The sequence below is a fragment of the Macaca thibetana genome, chromosome 7, assembly GCF_024542745.1.
Source record: "Macaca thibetana thibetana isolate TM-01 chromosome 7, ASM2454274v1, whole genome shotgun sequence".
In the NCBI taxonomy this organism is placed as follows: domain Eukaryota; kingdom Metazoa; phylum Chordata; class Mammalia; order Primates; family Cercopithecidae; genus Macaca; species Macaca thibetana.
This window is the reverse complement of record NC_065584.1, coordinates 126,806,084-126,823,774: the sequence shown is the minus strand read 5'-3', so window position 1 is coordinate 126,823,774 and position 17,691 is coordinate 126,806,084. Positions and strand designations below refer to the sequence as shown.

General features: G+C 42.5%; 1 protein-coding gene across 6 annotated transcripts in view; it reads right to left on the bottom strand.

Annotated features, from left to right (window-relative positions):
- The window catches only part of GANC (glucosidase alpha, neutral C), a 98,024-nt gene that overhangs the window by 1,956 nt on the left and 78,377 nt on the right, over positions 1 to 17,691 (bottom strand). For 4 of the 6 annotated variants that reach the window (XM_050799412.1, XM_050799411.1, XM_050799409.1 and 1 more), the window contains 9 exons: positions 16,776 to 16,877; positions 15,380 to 15,623; positions 14,207 to 14,271; positions 11,802 to 11,878; positions 8,791 to 8,865; positions 6,422 to 6,535; positions 5,111 to 5,223; positions 2,840 to 2,943; positions 583 to 2,236 (listed from right to left, as the gene is read on the bottom strand). In XM_050799412.1, coding sequence (XP_050655369.1) covers positions 2,127 to 2,236; positions 2,840 to 2,943; positions 5,111 to 5,223; positions 6,422 to 6,535; positions 8,791 to 8,865; positions 11,802 to 11,878; positions 14,207 to 14,271; positions 15,380 to 15,623; positions 16,776 to 16,877 — 1,004 coding nt within the window. In that variant the 3' untranslated portion in view covers positions 583 to 2,126. Of the gene's footprint in view, positions 1 to 582; positions 2,237 to 2,839; positions 2,944 to 5,110; positions 5,224 to 6,421; positions 6,536 to 8,790; positions 8,866 to 11,801; positions 11,879 to 14,206; positions 14,272 to 15,379; positions 15,624 to 16,775; positions 16,878 to 17,691 lie in introns of those variants that run through there. The other 2 variants (XM_050799410.1, XR_007727655.1) reach the window with 2 other exon arrangements.

Genomic DNA, 17,691 nt, shown 5'->3' with positions numbered 1-17,691 from the left:
ACTTATTACCTGTAGGCCAACTCAGCCCCATATTGCTCTCTGGTACACAAATTCAGAAATGGGAGGCAGGTAAAGTGTGAGAAGCAATAAGCGCAGAAAACCATTAAAAACACCCAGGTTATCTTTCTCTCCACTTGTCTCTAGCCAAATGTTTCAATATAGATTTGGGTCAAAACAGAGCAGCTCCTCATTAACTTATCTACTAGTTACTGTTCCATTCCTCCAAAAATATTTTAAATGGAAGAACAGATGTGCAATAAATGTTGACCTAAAGAGAGTTCTGATTCAACTTTAAATGATATTAAAAACTATCATTTATATTAGGGAGGAGCACCCAGTCTTCTGGCTAAGTTTTAGTTTAGGTTGGCAAGGGAAATTTGAAGATAGGAACCGTGGCTTCAGCTAACGTAAGGTTGCTCCTTTCTTCTCAACTGCAAAACTTACAGAAATAGGAGCAAAGAATCTGTGCAGGTCTCTGTGAGCTTACATATGGTGCAGAGCTCAAATCTCAACTTATACACATGTACAATGCTGACTGCCTTTGGGAAGAATCTTGTATCAGAAAAGTAAATGAGATGGAAATACATTCAAATGTAATTTTTTAATCAATTAAATCCATCAGCTAACCAATCACAGCTAACAGTTACTGAAAGTCAGGTATAATAGTGCTGTGTCAGATAGAAGAGAAATAGAACATGCTCTTGAGGAACATACAATCTAGTGAGAACAGAGACACACTGAAAACATTAAGGTATGATCCCTGAGAATGGTAAGTAGAGCACAGTTATAAGTGGGATAGCATTACAGGGAAGGGCAAAATCACTGCTAATGTGTATGGGGGTAGGGGTGTTCACCTAGTTAGGCTTAATGGGAAAGTGGGATTTGAGTTGGGCCTGGAAGGATGGTAAGGGCAAGAGGATATTGGTGCCCAGGGATGAGAAGGCACAGAGGTGGCCACTGACAAGTTGCTAAGGGGAGGAAGCCTGATAAGAAGAGGTGTGTGCTGAGGAGTGCTGGGGAGTTGAGGCTGCCAAAACAGATGCTGAGGCAGGCAGCAGGGAGCCACTGGGGTCTGCAGAGCCTTGGGCATTATGATGCGACTGGTATATTGTAATGTTCTGCTCCATGCCAAGCCACATTAGAGCCTGGGACAAAAGGAAAACCCAGTAATACTAATCCTGTCTTTATTTTAAATTTTGATATTTTGTTCATCATGGTTTTTTTTTTTTTTTTTTTTTTTTTTTTTTGCATTAATTCTGATTTTTAAAAATAGTGGATTGAAATATTACTTATTTTGATTACTGTATTTTTTGGCATCCCTTACATTTTGTGCCCAAGGCCAGGGCCTCCCTTGCCTCATCCTAGTCCCAGTCATGAGTTCTACTTCGGAAATCCAGTGGTGGGTACATGGGTATTCATTTCATTGTTATTAATCATAGCTTACTCATGTTACAAATATTCTTTGGTTAGCAGACAGCACTTAATTAAAAAACAATTTAAAAGACATGGATTTTAAGATTAACTAGAAACTATTGAGCCTGAGAAGCACGAAAGAGAAAAGAATCCTTCGTGCTGCCAAGTGGATCTCTAGGGGAGAATAACTCCCACTGCTGCAGCGTATGCAGTGCACACAGAAGAGGGCTGCTTTGCCCAGTCCATGTGGGTGGAAGATAACTGTGGGGACTATCAGAGGCTGCTGTCCACTTGGAGACTGGCCTTGAGCAACTCAGTTGCTGCAGCCACAACGCCAATGCTACATGGCCCGAGGCAAGCCCTGGCAAAGGGGCTGCCCAGGTAGGCTTGGCCCACATTAAAACAGAACCATGCAGCCTTGCTCAAGCAATGGAAGCAAAAGAAGACTCTTGAATGCTATAAATGTCTCAGGGCTATGTATCCGGGAGAAAAGGGGATGTTTGACACAAGGAATATTGCTAGTACATCTTAACATGTAAAATCTGAAAATTTAAAACATGAAATCTATTGTTCATTAGTATAATGGTGATGAATGAAAGATTATTTTGACTCAGGAAAGGCAAGTAGATTGCTGCACAAATCTCAAAAAAGGCGAGGGGAAGGTTGAAAGGGACTGGCAGGTCCCTGCTCACATCACCAGGGGCAGTTCTTTGTCATATGATGCGGACCTCCCAGTCAGTGGCAATGTTGAGCGAGAGCTTCTCCAGGCTCAGGCTGGACGTTTTGGCACAATACGTAAAAGCCACAGGCTGATCTTTACCATCTAAATAGCAAGACAATAAAAGAGGGAAATTTTGATGAATCTCTAGAAGGGAAAAATCTTTTCTTCAAATTTGAAATGTTTTCTCACTCTATCATAAAACCTTATACCCCACTCCAAATTAATAGCACTTTTACCCATGAGCTTCCATGAAGTTTTAGAAACATGGAAAACTTCATTGTTTTGACAGCAAGACTGGTTGAAAAGAAACCATAAGGAACAAATAAATTTGTCCAAGAACTTTGGGAAGCAAGAAAGGATATAAGCCCCATCCTGCCCTTTCATAAACTCCAAACACATGGATAGGATTCTCCAAGTCTTCAGGCAGCTACAGTTTAAACAAATATTCAGAGAAGCCATGATATTATCTCAAGCCCCAAATAAGTTTCCTTAGAAAAACACTAAAAGTGAGGAGAAATATCAATTCATGAAGAGAAGCAAGATGGCCTCATTTATTCTAGAAACTAGTAGATTTCACCTCTACCTGAAAGCACACAGTCCACTCAGGCTGAGCATATTATGTCAGTGTGGGGACTAACCATCTCCTCACTGCAGATACTTGCTTATAAAAAGAAATGGTGAGGTAAGAATGGACTGCTTTCTCACCAGATGAGTGGGTAGTCACAAAAGATGGCTCCTTCCTGAGGCCTAAGACCAAGATCTGCTCCACCACACACTTGCTGGGATAATGACCTCTCTGGTCGGCAGAACTGGAATAGATACAAACAGTATTAAAAGGAGAGTGATGGGGGTTTGAAGTGGTCACCAGCTCAACATCTCCAGCCTTGTGAGTTCCTCTCTCATCTGTCCCTTGGAGGCATAATCCATATAAGAGTCATATTTATCAGGATGAAGAGATAATAAAAGAAGATAATCAAAGAGCCAGGCACAGTGGCTCATGCCTGTAATCCCAGCACATTGGGAGGCAGAGGTGGGCAGATCACTTGAGGCCAGGAGTTCAAGACCAGCCTGGGCAACATGGCAAAATCCTGTCTCCACTAAAAATACAAAAATTAGCCAGGAGTGGTGGTACGTACCTGTAGTCCCAGCTACTTGGGAGGCTAAGACATGAGAAACCCCTGAACCTGGGAGGTGGAGGTTGCAGTGAACTGAGATCACACCACTGTACTCCAGCCTGGGTGATAAAGTAAGACTCTGTCTCAAAAAAAAAAAAAAAAAAAAAAAAAAAAAGACGACTCGGCCGGGCATGGTGGCTCACACCTGTAATCCCAGCACTTTGGGAGGCCAAGGTGGGTGGATCGCCTGAGGTCAGGAGATCAAGACCAGCCTGCTCAACGTGACAAAATCCCATCTCTACTAAAAAATACAAAAAATTAGCCAGGCGTGGTGGTGGGCATCTGTAATCCCAGCTACTCGGGATTAGGCTGAGGCAGGAGAATTGCTTGAACCCAGGAGGCAGAGGTTGCAGTGAGCCGAGATTGAGCCACTGCACTCCAGCCTGGGCAACAAGAATGAAACTCTGTCTCCAAAAAAAAAAAAAAAAAAGACGACTGTGTGTATCAAGGAAGAGTTAACTGGTGGCCAAATCAGGCTTTCTTTAACAAGTTATTTGAAGGAAAATCACTGAAGAACACAAAAGTTACACATGTGACATGGATAATCAAATTGTAATAAATCATATACTTAGTGAATTGGTGAATGGATGAATGAATGGAATTAGTGGGAGCTTAAATTAAGTCCTTTTTTATTTTTTAGAAAGTCAGGGGGCTGGGCGCAGTGGCTCATACCTGTAATCTCAGCACTTTGGGAGGCCGAAGCGGGCAGATCACCTGAGGTCGGGAGTTCGAGACCAGCCTGACCAAATGGAAAAACCCTGTCTCTACTAAAAATACAAAATTAACCAGGCGTGGTGGCACATGCCTATAATCTCAGCTACTCAGGAGGCTGAGGCAGGAGAATCGCTTGAACCTGGGAGGCGGAGGTTGCAGTGAGTCGAGGTTCTGCCACTGCTCTCCAGCCTGGGCAACAAGAGCGAAACTCCATCTGAAAAAAAAAAAAACAACCAAAAAAAAAAAAACAGAAAGTCGGGGAAAGGAAGGTAGAGACAATAAGGGAGGATCATTCATGGTAGAGTGGTTGAAAAATATTCCAGAAATGGGCTGGGCACGGTGGCTCACATCCGTAATCCCAGCACTTTGGGAGGCTGAGGTGGGTGGATCACCTGAGGTTAGGAGTTCGAGAACAGTCTAGCTAACATAGTGAAACCCTGTCTCTACTAAAAATACAAAAATTAGCCAGGTGTGCTGGTGCGTGACTGTACTTCCAGCTACTTGGGAGGTTGAGGCAGGAGAATCGCTTGAACCTGGGAGGTGGAGGTTGCAGTGAGCCAAGATCACACCACTGCACTCTAGCCTGAGCAACAGAGTGAGTGAGACTCAGTCTCAAAAAAAAAAAGAAAAGAAAAGAAAAAGAAAAATACTCCAGAAATGGCCTTCACCATTCATTTCTTAAATAGTACCTTAAAATGGCTGGGTGCAGTGGCTCACGCCTGTAATCCCAGCACTTTGGGAGGCCGAGGCGGGTGGATCATGAGGTCAGGAGATTGAGTTCATCCTGGCTAACACAGTGAAACCCTGTCTCCACTAAAAAAAATACAAAAAAATTAGCCAGGCGTGGTGGCGGGCGCCTGTAGTCCCAGCTACTTACAAGGCTGAGGCAGGAGAATGGCGTAAACCCACGAGGCGGAGCTTGCCGTGAGCCGAGATTGTGCCACTGCACTCCAGCCTGGGCGACAGAGCAAGACTCCATCTCAATAAAAAAAAAAATGTACCTTAAAACATACCTGTGTACTTGAGGATGCCGAACGGACAGTGTGATTTACTTAAGAAAACAAACAGTTTCTTTAGCTGCCATTACCTATTGATCAAAACGCTGGAACAGAATGAAAACTTCCTGTGCAAAAATTGCTTCTGGTGGAGGTATTGGAATGAATGGCCATCATCAAGATACAACTCACCCACTGAAGAACCCTGGAGAATGAATTACAGAGACAGAATGTACTTATATGATAGGTTTACAGGAAAAGCTCCTAAAGGGTAGCAATAGAATTAAAAGTTTGTGAAAAATTCAAGCTATATAAAATAGTCGTACAAATACCTAACATATTCAATAACCAATCACTCCCGAGTAGATAGTAAAACAATAGGAAAGTCACATAAGAGGAACACAAAGAGTTAGACTTTGTTGAAAGAATTTAAACTATGAAGTATGTTCAATGGTATAAGTGGATTCCCTGAAAATACTCCACCAGAATGTGACAACAAGGTCAAGAAAGTTCATTGAATAATACTGATGTTAAAAAAAATTAATGTATAATAGATGAGATCAACTATCTTTAGAAGGCCCTCCACTTAGAGAATGGTATCTGGTTCCTTTTTCACGTGGAGTACATGGCAGTTTACTATTATTGACAATACTTGATATACTATGCATCACTAGTCTTTTGCATTTATTCTGGGGCCTCGCATGGGTCTGGGGCCCATAGTTTGGCCCAAAAAGACATGCCTAAGTGAAAAAGATGGGGAAAAAACCCCTATAACTGAATCATTTTATAATACTGATATCAATGCAAGTAAGTATTAATATAGTAAGCGTAAGAGTTGGTGTTTGTTTGGCCCTGTACTATGTTTGAACAAATGGACAGGAGAGGAATCTGCTACAGGCCTCAATAGGCTCAAAAAATCTTCTCAAAAGGACACATCATTTCTGGGTCCTCCCAGGCTTTGCCCAAGGGGGTTTTAGTTGTTGGAGCTGCCTGATGAGAAATCACTGGTTGGGATTGGGATCTCTGAAATGGTGCATAGACATGGGTACCATTTTATGGGAGACTGGGTTTCAGGGCTAATCCATGTGGGAAGGCTGTCTATGGCTCGAAAAGCATTCATTCCAGTAGTAATCAATGTCAAGTTGAAGAGCACCAACAATCACAGTGCCCAAGAGGAACATTTCTGTTATTCCTAGTTCAAGAGTTCCCTTAAGAACAATTCCAGGGAAGGCAGATAAGTGAACAATGATTCGGAAATGATTCAAACCTTGATTTCTAGATAAATGTCAGGAGCGCCTATCTCATAGACGGAGCTCATCACTTTTAAGTAGTGTCACACACTCAAAAGGCTAACACTGTAAAGAGAGAGTAGAAACAAAATGGGTAACAGATTTACCAAATACCTTAGTGCTTAGAGCAACCCGGAGTCCATAGGAGGATTCAGTCATCCAGCCTGTGGATTTTCCTACAGTTGTCTTTATTGGTACCACACTTCCACCTCGCTGAAACACTGGAATCTGTAACAGAGCAGCACACTCAGGGAAGCAGTATTCATATAAGAACATTTCAGGGTAGAATTTAAAAATATTTCATTTTATAAGATTCACACTGTTTTCAAGTGCGGATTCATAGGCAAAATAAATTTTGGGGCAGAGAGATGGCAAATATGGGGGTCCTGGCATTGAAAGGAAAAGAGCTCTAATGCTGAAGAATGGTCCATTTTTTAATTATTAGGGAAACTTCCCGCCCTTCATTGGTTTGTTATCTATGTCTGTCTTTGCTGTTTTTTCCTCTTAAGTGATGAATTCTTTTCTGCCCATCCTATAAGTGGCCTTTCCTATTTTATATTTTAAATTTTCCTATCAGTGTAGTATATACATGCTTATTTCTAGAGCCCTGCTAACGACTGAAGTTTTCTGTCTGTGTGAGTGGGCCCAGAAGTCTGTGTATGTGTGTGTATAACCGATGGTGGTTTCTTGGTTTGGGCAGATGACTTTTGTCCTCACTCACTGCAGCCTGTCCCCTCTTGCTCCCTGTTTCTATGGATCACCTGGATGACTGACTCAATTCTGAAGGTAAATCTGTGAAACTGCTGCTGTTACATTAGAGACCACCAAGGGTACTTTAAGAGACCCTAACAACAGGCCCATAACTATGAGTCTTCTGGAATGGCACTCCAGGCAGCACTGCCTGGGCAGGTTTCCTGCCTCCTGTAAGGAAGCTGCCTGTGTCACAGGAGGGCTTCTGCTTTGCTCTGACTCAAGAATGAGCACGCAGGAGAGTACAAGAACATACGTGAAGTTGAGACTGAGGACCCACTAGTTCAGATGTCCTACCTCTACTTAACTTGCCTTGGCAGCGAGAAGTAAAGCATTTCCATCTCCCCACACATGCCCCTCCCTCATTGGCCAATCTCTCTCTTCTTTTTTTTTCAAAGAACAAGGCCATAAGTTAGAGTGAAATGGGTTCTAGAATGGGAGTCCAGCCCAAGCGAATGCACCTGGGGGCTTGTTTCAGTTCTGCCACAAGTCTGCTGTGTTCCTGGACAAATAATGTAACTTCTCTGAATCTCAGGGTTTTTTACCTGTGTGAGGGATTAGAGTAGATGATTGTTAAGTTCTCTTCTAGATCTGAAAGTTGACATCTGAAACTATTTTTTAAAATAATGGGGTTCATATTTCTGCTGATGGTTTACAAAATAATATCAGTATCTACTTATCAATCTTTACACTACTTAGGGCTGTGGTAGTGTGGCAGTGGTTGCAATTCAAGTGTAGAAAGAAAGTTCCCTTTAGAAACTCAAGATAGCCTGGATGGACCACTTTGATTTTAACATCATAACTGATGTCTTCCCCTGGGCCCAGGATTACAACTGAAAGCTCCTGTTTTTTGCCTCAGTCCTGCAGAATGACATTCCAGACGGCACGGACAGTGACTACCGTGTTTTCTCTGTTTTCAGTGTTTTTGTTCTTCTTAGACACACAAATGTAAACATACGGGGAAGAGCTATGTTTGTCTCTGATGTCTCAATCTGTGAAATCTGAGATGTGATTCTTAACTCTTTTTTTCTCACATGTTACAGCTTTGATAGAATTCACATACCATACAACTCATCAATTTAAAGTGTACAATTAAACAGTTTTCAGCATATTAAGAGTCATGCAACCATCACCACAATCAATTTTAAAGCGTTTTCATCACCCCAAAAAGAAACCCTGAACCAGTTAACAGTTATTCCTTATGACTCCTTAACCCTCCTCTGCCCCAGCACTAGGCACCCCCGGACCTACCTTCTGTCTCTATGCGTATGTGCTATTGTGTAGAACACTAGCATCCTTGGTTCTTTTTATAGAGGAACCTATTATGGACTGAATGTTTGTATCTCCCCCAAATGCTGAATCCCCAAGCCCGAGATATTTGGACATTGGGCCTTTACGGAGTTAACTAAAGTTAAAAATGTGGTCATAAGGATGGGGTCCTGAAACGATAGGAATAGTATCCTTGTAAGAAGAGAACTGAGACAGCATCCTCTGTTTATCTCTCTCTGCCATGTGTAGGCACAGCAAGAAGGTAGCAGTCTACAGGCCAGGAAAAGATCCCTCACCAGGAACAGAATCGGCTGGCACCTTGATCTGGGACTTCCAGCCTCCAAAACTTCGAGAAAATAAGTTTCTGTTGTGTAAAACCACCCAGTCTATGGTATTTTGTCATGGCAGCCCTAGCCAACCAACAGAGCACAATAGGTAAAAACAGTAGTCTGAAAATAACTTACAGTGTCCAAGGCTACTGGGATCTTTACAGTACACCCTCCTTCCCAATGAGCAAATGTCTTATAGTCATACCAGACCTAGAAAGTAATGGAGTCCAGTAAAAAAAAAAAAAAAAGTACATGAGCAATTCTGTTCACCATTTCATTATTCAGCAAAATATCCACTTACCTGGATTTCAAATAGACAGAAAGCTAATATAAGTATAACTTAAAAAATATATTGGGTAGAAGTTACAAAGAACATGTGCTTTTAAGAAGATCCCAAAGGACTATGGCTGATTAATTTAACTAAAAGGCCATTTGTTTTCTATTCATCCAAAAGCTATCTATTGAACAATCTACCATGTGCCCAGCACTGTGCCAGGTGCTGAGTATATATGACTGAACAGAAAAGACATAGTTCCTGTCCTCATGGATCTTATAGTCCACTTGGCTTATAAAAACTTAATGCTTCTAGTAGTGAAAGAGGTGATGGAGAAAAGAAAAAAGACAGCAAAGAAGACAAACACATTGCAGGCAAATAAATTACAAAAGAAGCACGAGAAAAGGAAGCATAAGAGAAGGAAATGCTTCCTCCTCCTTCCTGGGAGGAAAACAAATGGAAACTTGAATTACTACTATAGTATCTTTTTTTTTTTTTTTAAACAAAGCATAATTCAAGGATAATGTTCTTATCTATCAAGGGGGTTTAGTTGCTGAAGTACCAATAAGGTCTCTAAACTAATTTGATGGTATAAATTCTTTTTTTTTTTTTTTTTTTGAGACGGAGTCTCGCTCTGTCGCCCAGGCTGGAGTGCAGTGGCCGGATCTCAGCTCACTGCAAGCTCCGCCTCCCGGGTTTATGCCATTCTCCTGCCTCAGCCTCCCGAGTAGCTGGGACTACAGGCGCCCGCCACCTCGCCCAGCTAGTTTTTTGTATTTTTTTTAGTAGAGACGGGGTTTCACCGTGTTAGCCAGGATGGTCTCGATCTCCTGACCTCGTGATCCACCCGTCTCGGCCTCCCAAAGTGCTGAGATTACAGGCTTGAGCCACCGCGCCCGGCCGGGATAAATTCTTAAGATATCATCAGAAGCAGAATGAAAACAAACATCTTTTTCTTTCTTCTAGCTCAGAACGCTTCCTGGCAGCCCTGGAGTCCATTTTGCAAGTTCACCTCCTGGTATTACCACATCCTTTATATGGCAGTTTGTGAAGCAAGAGAAACAATCACACAACAGTCCAGGAAATAGTGCTGAAGGAACATAATACACACTCACAACAACGTGTTTGGAATGATGATAGATCACGAGTAAAACTCTGTGACTAAGTCAGAAAGGGAGCCAGTTCCTCTTAATGGGAACCCACCACTTTGCTGGAATCAACTTGAGAAATTCTCAGCAGAAATATCTGGTAGGGCATTTATTCAGCAGTTGTTGCATTTAACCTTTTCCTCAGGTTTCTACTTGGCAGGGGAACCTTAGTAAAGAGCCCTCATCTTCAGAACTCCAAATAACTGGAGAAACCAAGAGGACAGACCATAGTTCATGAACATTCTGGAGAGAAGCCTGGTTATTGCTCTGTCACTAATGACAAGCATAGTAGGTGGAACGGTCCCCCCTCAAAAAGATGTATTCATGTCACAATCCCTGGAAGGAATGAATATTACCTTCTATGGTCACAGGTTTGATTAAGTTAAAGATCCCGAGACAAGGAGGTTATCCCAGATTATCCAGGTGGGCCTTCAATGTGACCACAAGTGTCCTTATAAGAGACAGACAGAGACACACGGAGGAAAAGGCAACATGAAGATAGGCGAGATGTGGCTACAAACCAAGGAAGTGATGTGGCTACAAACCAAGGAAGGCCAGGGTTGCTGGCAACCTCCAGAAGCCAGGAGGGAGGCATGAACAGATTCTACCTCAGAGCCTCCAGAAGAAACCGACCCTGACGACACCTTGATTTCAGATTTCAAGCCTCCAGAACTGTGAGAGAATAAAGTTTTGTTGTTTTAAGCCACTAGGTTTGTAGTTACTTGTTATAGAAGCCTTAAGAAACTAAAAGAACAACCAAACACGTAAAGCTAGAATGAGGGAGAGGAGGGCACTAGATGTGGTTTCACGGGGTTGCCAGCCCAGAGCCTGACAGCACTGAGCAGCAAGCGTGGCCTGGCTCAGCTACCTTGCCACTTGCCTTTACAGTCCATGACTATGTGGCCTGGCAGTCCCATATCAGCTCCATACCTGCGTGGCTCTTCCCCTGCCTGCTGAACCCTGTGGCATGCTCCAGTGCTCAAGGACGCTCTGTAGGGTCTGTCTCCTTCCTACTCTCCCTTCTACACCCTCCTCCCTTAGCGTGGTGCCCTGAGTTTTGCTCCAGTTCTTCTCCTGGCCCCTCTGGATTTATCTGTGGCCTGTCTCTGGAGGCTGCTCTTATTACCCATGGCTCTCTGCCTGCAGACCAACGGAATTCCCTCCTCTCCCCTGTGCCCTGTGTGGGTTCAGTGCCCTGGGCTGCAGCAGGTCCAGGATGATATTTTATACCTGGGACAGTAATTAGTGACAATAATAAAAGAGCAGAGGAATCTGGGAGAGGAGTCACTACTGTTACTTTTTGCCCACTTCGGTGAGTGTATTGAGACCAGCTTTTGGTACCCAAAACTCAGGTTTCAGATAGAGCTAGACCAAAGAGCAAAGTCACTTCATACTTGCTTTCCCCCAGAGTTTGCTGAAGATTTCTTCCTACCCCAAGCCTCGGTGTATTTATCAGGATTCACTTTTACTAGTCAAAGTGTGAAGATTAAAAATCACTCTGATCCTCCTCGGAATCCTCACCAATTCAGCTTTCTCCCTTCTCTCCTCTGTTCAGTGTTTTGACCTCTGAGGACAGTGATCATGACTTACTATAATCATTAATTGCTATAGTCATTTGGGGTGTGTTCACAAACACATGAAGAAGAAATCTCTTTCCTAAAAGAAAAGAAGGGATGAGAAATATGAGACGTATCAGATATGTGGCTGTTTGTTATTACTCTTACCTCATTTGATCCCGGAAGAAACACATCAACTGTGGTGGCTTTTGGTTCTGTGACTGGATGAACCAATAATGCACTCCCTAAGAGGAAATAAAGTTGAGTATCATTATAAGAGGTCTAAAAATCTCCTTTCTCTTTAATTGAGTGCTAGCTATCATGGGGTTACAGACCTCCCAACTGTGAACTTCGGAGAGTTGAACCAGTGATTTGTCAGAGAGATGCACTGATAGAAAGAGGACAGGTGCTCAAAGAGGTGAGCTCAAAAAGGTCATCACTTGTCATTAATGCACTTTGGGTATACTGCGATTATAGGAAGGGATTCTGACACAGTCCATCGGTCTCATTTTTTGTCTAACTGCTAGTGTGTCAGTAGTCAAAGCACCATTGCTCCTTTCCAAGTGCTTCACTATTTGCTGTGAGTGACACTGATGATGGGAAGCCCACAACTATTATCCAGAAGTGTGGTCAGTGTGGATGCTCAGCACCTCTTGCTTGGACAGTTATCATCAGAGAGGCTGTAGTTTTCTTTTTCTTTCTTTTTTTTTTAGAGACAGGAGATGGGGTCTCACTCTGTTCCCCAAGCAGGAGTGCAGCAGTGTAATCACAGCTTATTGCAACCTTTAACTCCTATGCTCATGTAATCCTCCAGCCTCAGCCTCTGAGTAGACAGGACTACAGGTACACACACACCGTGCCCAGCTAATTTTTAAATTTTTTGTAGAGATAGGGTCTTGCTATATTGCCCAGGCTAATGCTAATCTCAAACTCCTCAATTTAAGCGATCTCACACTCGGCCTCCTGCAGTGTTGGGATTACAGGCATGAGCCACCATGCCTGGCCTCTGGTTTTCTTAAAGGCAATCTGGATTATTAAATTTGCTTTGACCTTGGTACAACACATATGTAAAATTTACCCACTTACTAATTTGTTCTTTTATTCAATAAATAGTTATTTTGAGTGCCTACTGCATGCTGGGCACCATGTGAGGCTCTGGGATGTAGTGGCCAATAAGACAAGCATGGCTCCTGACCTTGTGAAGTTTACAGTTAGTGAAAACAAATAGTAAAAAATAATTACAAATGAATTAGAATTAAGACAAATACCAAAAGAGGCAAAATTACAAAATGGAATGAAAGTTACATAATAAGAGGGGCTGATTTTTACTAGGTAGAATTAGGTATAAGGAAACAAGCAGTGGTCAAGGAAGTGTCTCCAAGGCAGTGACGATTAAACTGAGACCTAATGATGAGTGGAGACTTAAAGAACTCAGAAATGGGGCTGGCCGTGGTGGCTCACGCCTGTAATTCCAGCACTTTGGAAGGCCAAGGTGGGTGGATCACCTGAAGTCAGGAGTTCGAGATCAGCCTGGGCAGCAAGACGAAACCCCATCTCTACTAAAAATAGAAAAAAATTAGCCAGACATAGTGGTGCATGCCTGTGGTCCCACCTACTCAGCAGGCTGAGGTGGGAGGATTGCTTGAGCCCGGGAGGCAGAGGTTGCAGTGAGTTGAGATTACACTACTGCACTCCAGCCTGGGTAACAGAGTGAGGCTCCATCTCAAAAAAAAAAAAAAAAAAAAAAAAAACCCAGAAATGAGATTCACCCTTTGGGGAACAGTATATTTAGCCTGGCTTCTTGAGCCCTGTTACTAAGCTGATAAAATTCTATGTTCTGGATTTGATAGTTAATCTTTCTTAAAGAAGAGGTCAACCAAAAAAAATCCTATTATTGCATACGAAATAAGCTCTTCTGGTTCTTTCCTATCACCACCCGGGCTGTTTTTTTCTACTTCCCTTCCCTAAAGTGATCTCACAGGATTAGAAGAGTGAACCCAGAACAAGAATCCTAAAAGACATCCACCAAATAAGTCAGCAAGAACAATTTATGAGAAATGCTACATCACAACAGAATGGAGGTATGATCCTACTAATAATGCATTAGAAATCTTGGTGAAGGAATTTCCTTTATTTTTATTTTTTGGCTTTCTTGGAATTAGGATTTTTTTTTAGGGCTCTTATATTAGAAAATATAATAAAAACATAATTACACTTTTAAAAATGACTATAATTAATCAATAAATGCTTGTCCAGGCACAGTGGCTCACGCCTGTAATCCCAACACTTTGGGAGGCCAAAGTAGGTGGATCATGAGGTCAGGAGTTCAAGACCACCCAGCCAAGATGATGAAACCCTGTCTCTACTAAAAATACAAAAATTAGCCAGGCATGGTGGCAGGCACCTGTAATCTCACCTGCTCAGGAGGCTGAGGCAGAGAATTGCTTGAAACCGGGAGGTGGAGGTTGCAGTGAGCTGAGATTGCACCACTGCACTCTAGCCTGGGTGACAGAGTGAGACTCTGTCTCAAAAAAAACAAAAAAACAACAACAAAAAAACCCAGAAATGCTCACCCAGCATGTATTCATCTTCCATATCAAAAGTCTTTAGTTCATCTGGGAACTCCACCCACAGAGGCCTGGGGAAAGAAAAAAAGTATTGTTTTATCATTATAGACATCTTATTGCAATCAATCACTTACATTTTTAGTGGTTTTTTTTTTTTTTTGAGATGGATCTTGCTCTGTTGCCCAGGCTGGAATGCAGTGGTGCTATCTTGGCTCCCTGCAGTCTCTGCCTCTTGGGTTCAACTGATTCTCCTGCCTCGGCCTCCCAAGTAGCTGGGATTACAGGCACACACCACCACGCCTGGCCAATTTTTGCATTTTTTTTTTTTTTTTTGAGACGGAGTCTCGCTCTGTCGCCCAGGCTGGAGTGCAGTGGCCGGATCTCAGCTCACTGTAAGCTCCGCCTCCCGGGTTTACACCATTCTCCTGCCTCAGCCTCCTGAATAGCTGGGACTACAGGCGCCTGCCACCTCACCCGGCTAGTTTTTTGTATTTTTTTTTAGTAGAGACAGGGTTTCACCGTGTTAGCCAGGATGGTCTCGAGCTCCTGACCTCGTGAGCCGCCCGTCTCAGTCTCCTAAAGTGCTGGGATTACAGGCTTGAGCCACCGCGCCTGGCCCAATTTTTGTATTTTTAGAGACAGGGTTTCACCATGTTGGTTAGGCTGGTCTCGAACTCCTGACCTCAGGTAATCCTCCTACCTTGGCCTCCCAAAGTGCTGGGATTACAGGTGTGAGCCACCACGCCTGGCCTATTTTCAGTTTTATAACTATTCAAAGGAAATGGGAACATGCCAAAGAGCCAAGACTCTTTTTCATATGATTCAAGCCTAAGACTAGCAAAATAAGTTATTCTTCATGAGAAGATACTTATAGGTTAAATACTGAATGAATGTTACTACAAAGCCACTTCCATTTTCTCTGAAATATCTCTATTCTGTCTCCTATCAAATATTCACATTTTAATCACAAAGCAGGAGACCTAGTTTTTATCTTCTGTGTCCCCAACAGCCAGCACCCTGTTCACCGCTGCTGCTCAATAAGCTTATTGAAATTTGATTAAATATGTAGCATTTCTTCACCTTTCTCTTGAAATCACTATAATTACTGCATTCTTTAATGACTGAGATCTTCTATTACAGACTGGTTGCTGGAGTCCCTGAATGGAGGAAGCTTTTTACCTCATGACAGGTTGGGAAGCCACGTGTGCATGGTAGAACAGAGAATACCAATATGGCAAGAGGCCATAGCGCTCTCTGATGGCTTCTCGGATGAGCCGGGTGTGTTCCTTCCCAAAGAGCCAGGGCTCCCGTCGCTTGGCATTCATGGTGGCATGGCCACGGAAGAAGGGCTGGTAGGCTCCGGCCTGGTACCAACGCACTAGCAGCTCTGTCTCTGGATTCCCAATGAACCCGCCTATGTCAGCTGGAAGCAAAAGAAGGCCAAGTGAGGCAACCAAGCTTTGAATAAATCATGCACACAGGGAAATTAAGGTCTTGAAGACCGACAGGAGAAAAGCAGAGTATATGCACTCCAAAGGACAGGATAAAGCCGTGGCCTCAAACAGGTGACCCTTACTACATAATTCAGTCTGTTTGGGGATCTGACAATGGGTTCTTAGAATATTACTTTCTTGTCAAAAGGTCAGAAGCTTTATTTCAAGATCAATATTCCTGTATGTTCCCAAAACAGATAACCCAGACACTGAAAAATGTCTGCCTGATTAAATAACTCTGTGTGTGTGTGTGTGTGTGTGTGTGTGTGTGTGTTGGAGGGGGGTGGTTGGCAACTGATTTCCTTTGGAAGCAACAGCTGAACTAAGATAAAAACAGAAAGAACTGAAGAGAAGCAGATAATCAGAAGTAGAGGTTGTGATTATCTGAATAGAATCCCATGCTGGGCCATTGAGCAGCATATATATTCCTTGTGTTGTACATAGACCAATGAAATAAAAACACATGCATCAAAAGAATGATAATAATTTGCTTCTACTCCTACAGGAAACAAGGAGCAGCTGGAACTGCAGCCATCTTGAGCCCCTTCCATATTGAGATCTCTCATCTACAGAGAATTCTTAGGATGCAGGGAAGACAGTCCATCGGAAAATCTTATTTTAACTAAATTTATCTTTCTCAAGAGCATATCTTTTGTTTTAGTACAGTTAAAATATGCCACAGAATTTTAAATCTGCTGAGTGAAAAGAATTTCTGTAAGGCTTTCTGATTTTCTAAATTCCTTGTACTTCTATTTTTCTCACTTTCAAGAAGAAAAGACAGCTGTCAGGAAGAGAAACTTAGTTATCAAGACTGTCCAGGAAGGAAGTGATAAGAAGATGGCTCTGGCTCCCTTTCCGACAACTTGATTTCATGTCCTCAACACAGACCAGACAGAAATAGCTCTGAGGCAAGCCTTTCACTCTCCCCTCTAATCCGCTCCTCTTCACTTTCTCACAGTTTCTCTTTCCCACATTTATGTCTGCCCACAACAGCTAATGAGAAGGGATTTGTAATCAGCTTTGACGAAAACACCCTCACTTTTTATTTTCTTGCACTTCAAGCCTCAAAGGACTCATCTTACCTCCACAAAAAGAGATCCCAGTAATGCTGAGAGTGAGTAACATTGGGATAGAAATTTTCAGGTAGCTCCATTCTGCTGTGTTGTCGCCTGTCCACACAGCACCTTTGGTCACAAGCAACAATGTATTAAAATCACAAATCAACCCATGCGTTCAATTTCTTATGTAGATTCCTTATTTGTAAAAGACAACTTAATGAAAAGGAAAACCGATTTCTTGCCTTAAAATAAATAACTCCTAATTTTCTACAATGAAAATTATCAATTTTCTAATGTGAAAAGTTATTAAAATCTACAAAACAAGCATTCTAGGAAAATATTCTGAAATTGCACTTATTTTTGAAGTATAGTTTAGGTCGGATAGAGGAGGAACCCTTTGAAAAATCAACTTTAAGATATAACTTGCATATAATACATATGGGTTTTTTGTTTTTTTTAGATGGAGTCATGTTCTCACTTGCCCAGGCTGGAGTGCAGTGCCGTGATCTCTGCTCACTGCAACCTCTGTCTCCCGGGGTTCAAGTGAGTCTCCTGCCTCAGCCTCCCAAGTAGCTGGGATTACAAGTGTGTACCATAACGCCTGGCTAAATTTTGTATTTTTAGCAGAGATGGGGTTTCACCACGTTGGCCAGGATGGTCTCGAACTCCTAGCCTCAAGTGATCCACCTGCCTTGGCTTCCTAAAGTGCTAAAATTAGAGGCATGAGCCACCATGCCCAGCCTCTTCATGTATCTTCTTTTGTAAAGTGTCTACAGAAATCTTTTGCTCATTTTTAAAAAAATTTAAGTTCAGGGGTACATGCACAGGTGTGTTATGTCGGTAAACAGATTATTTTCTCATTTTGTCACCCTGATGTTAAGCCTAATACCCATTAGTTATTTTTCCTGATCCTCTTCCTCTTCCCACCCTCTATTCTCAG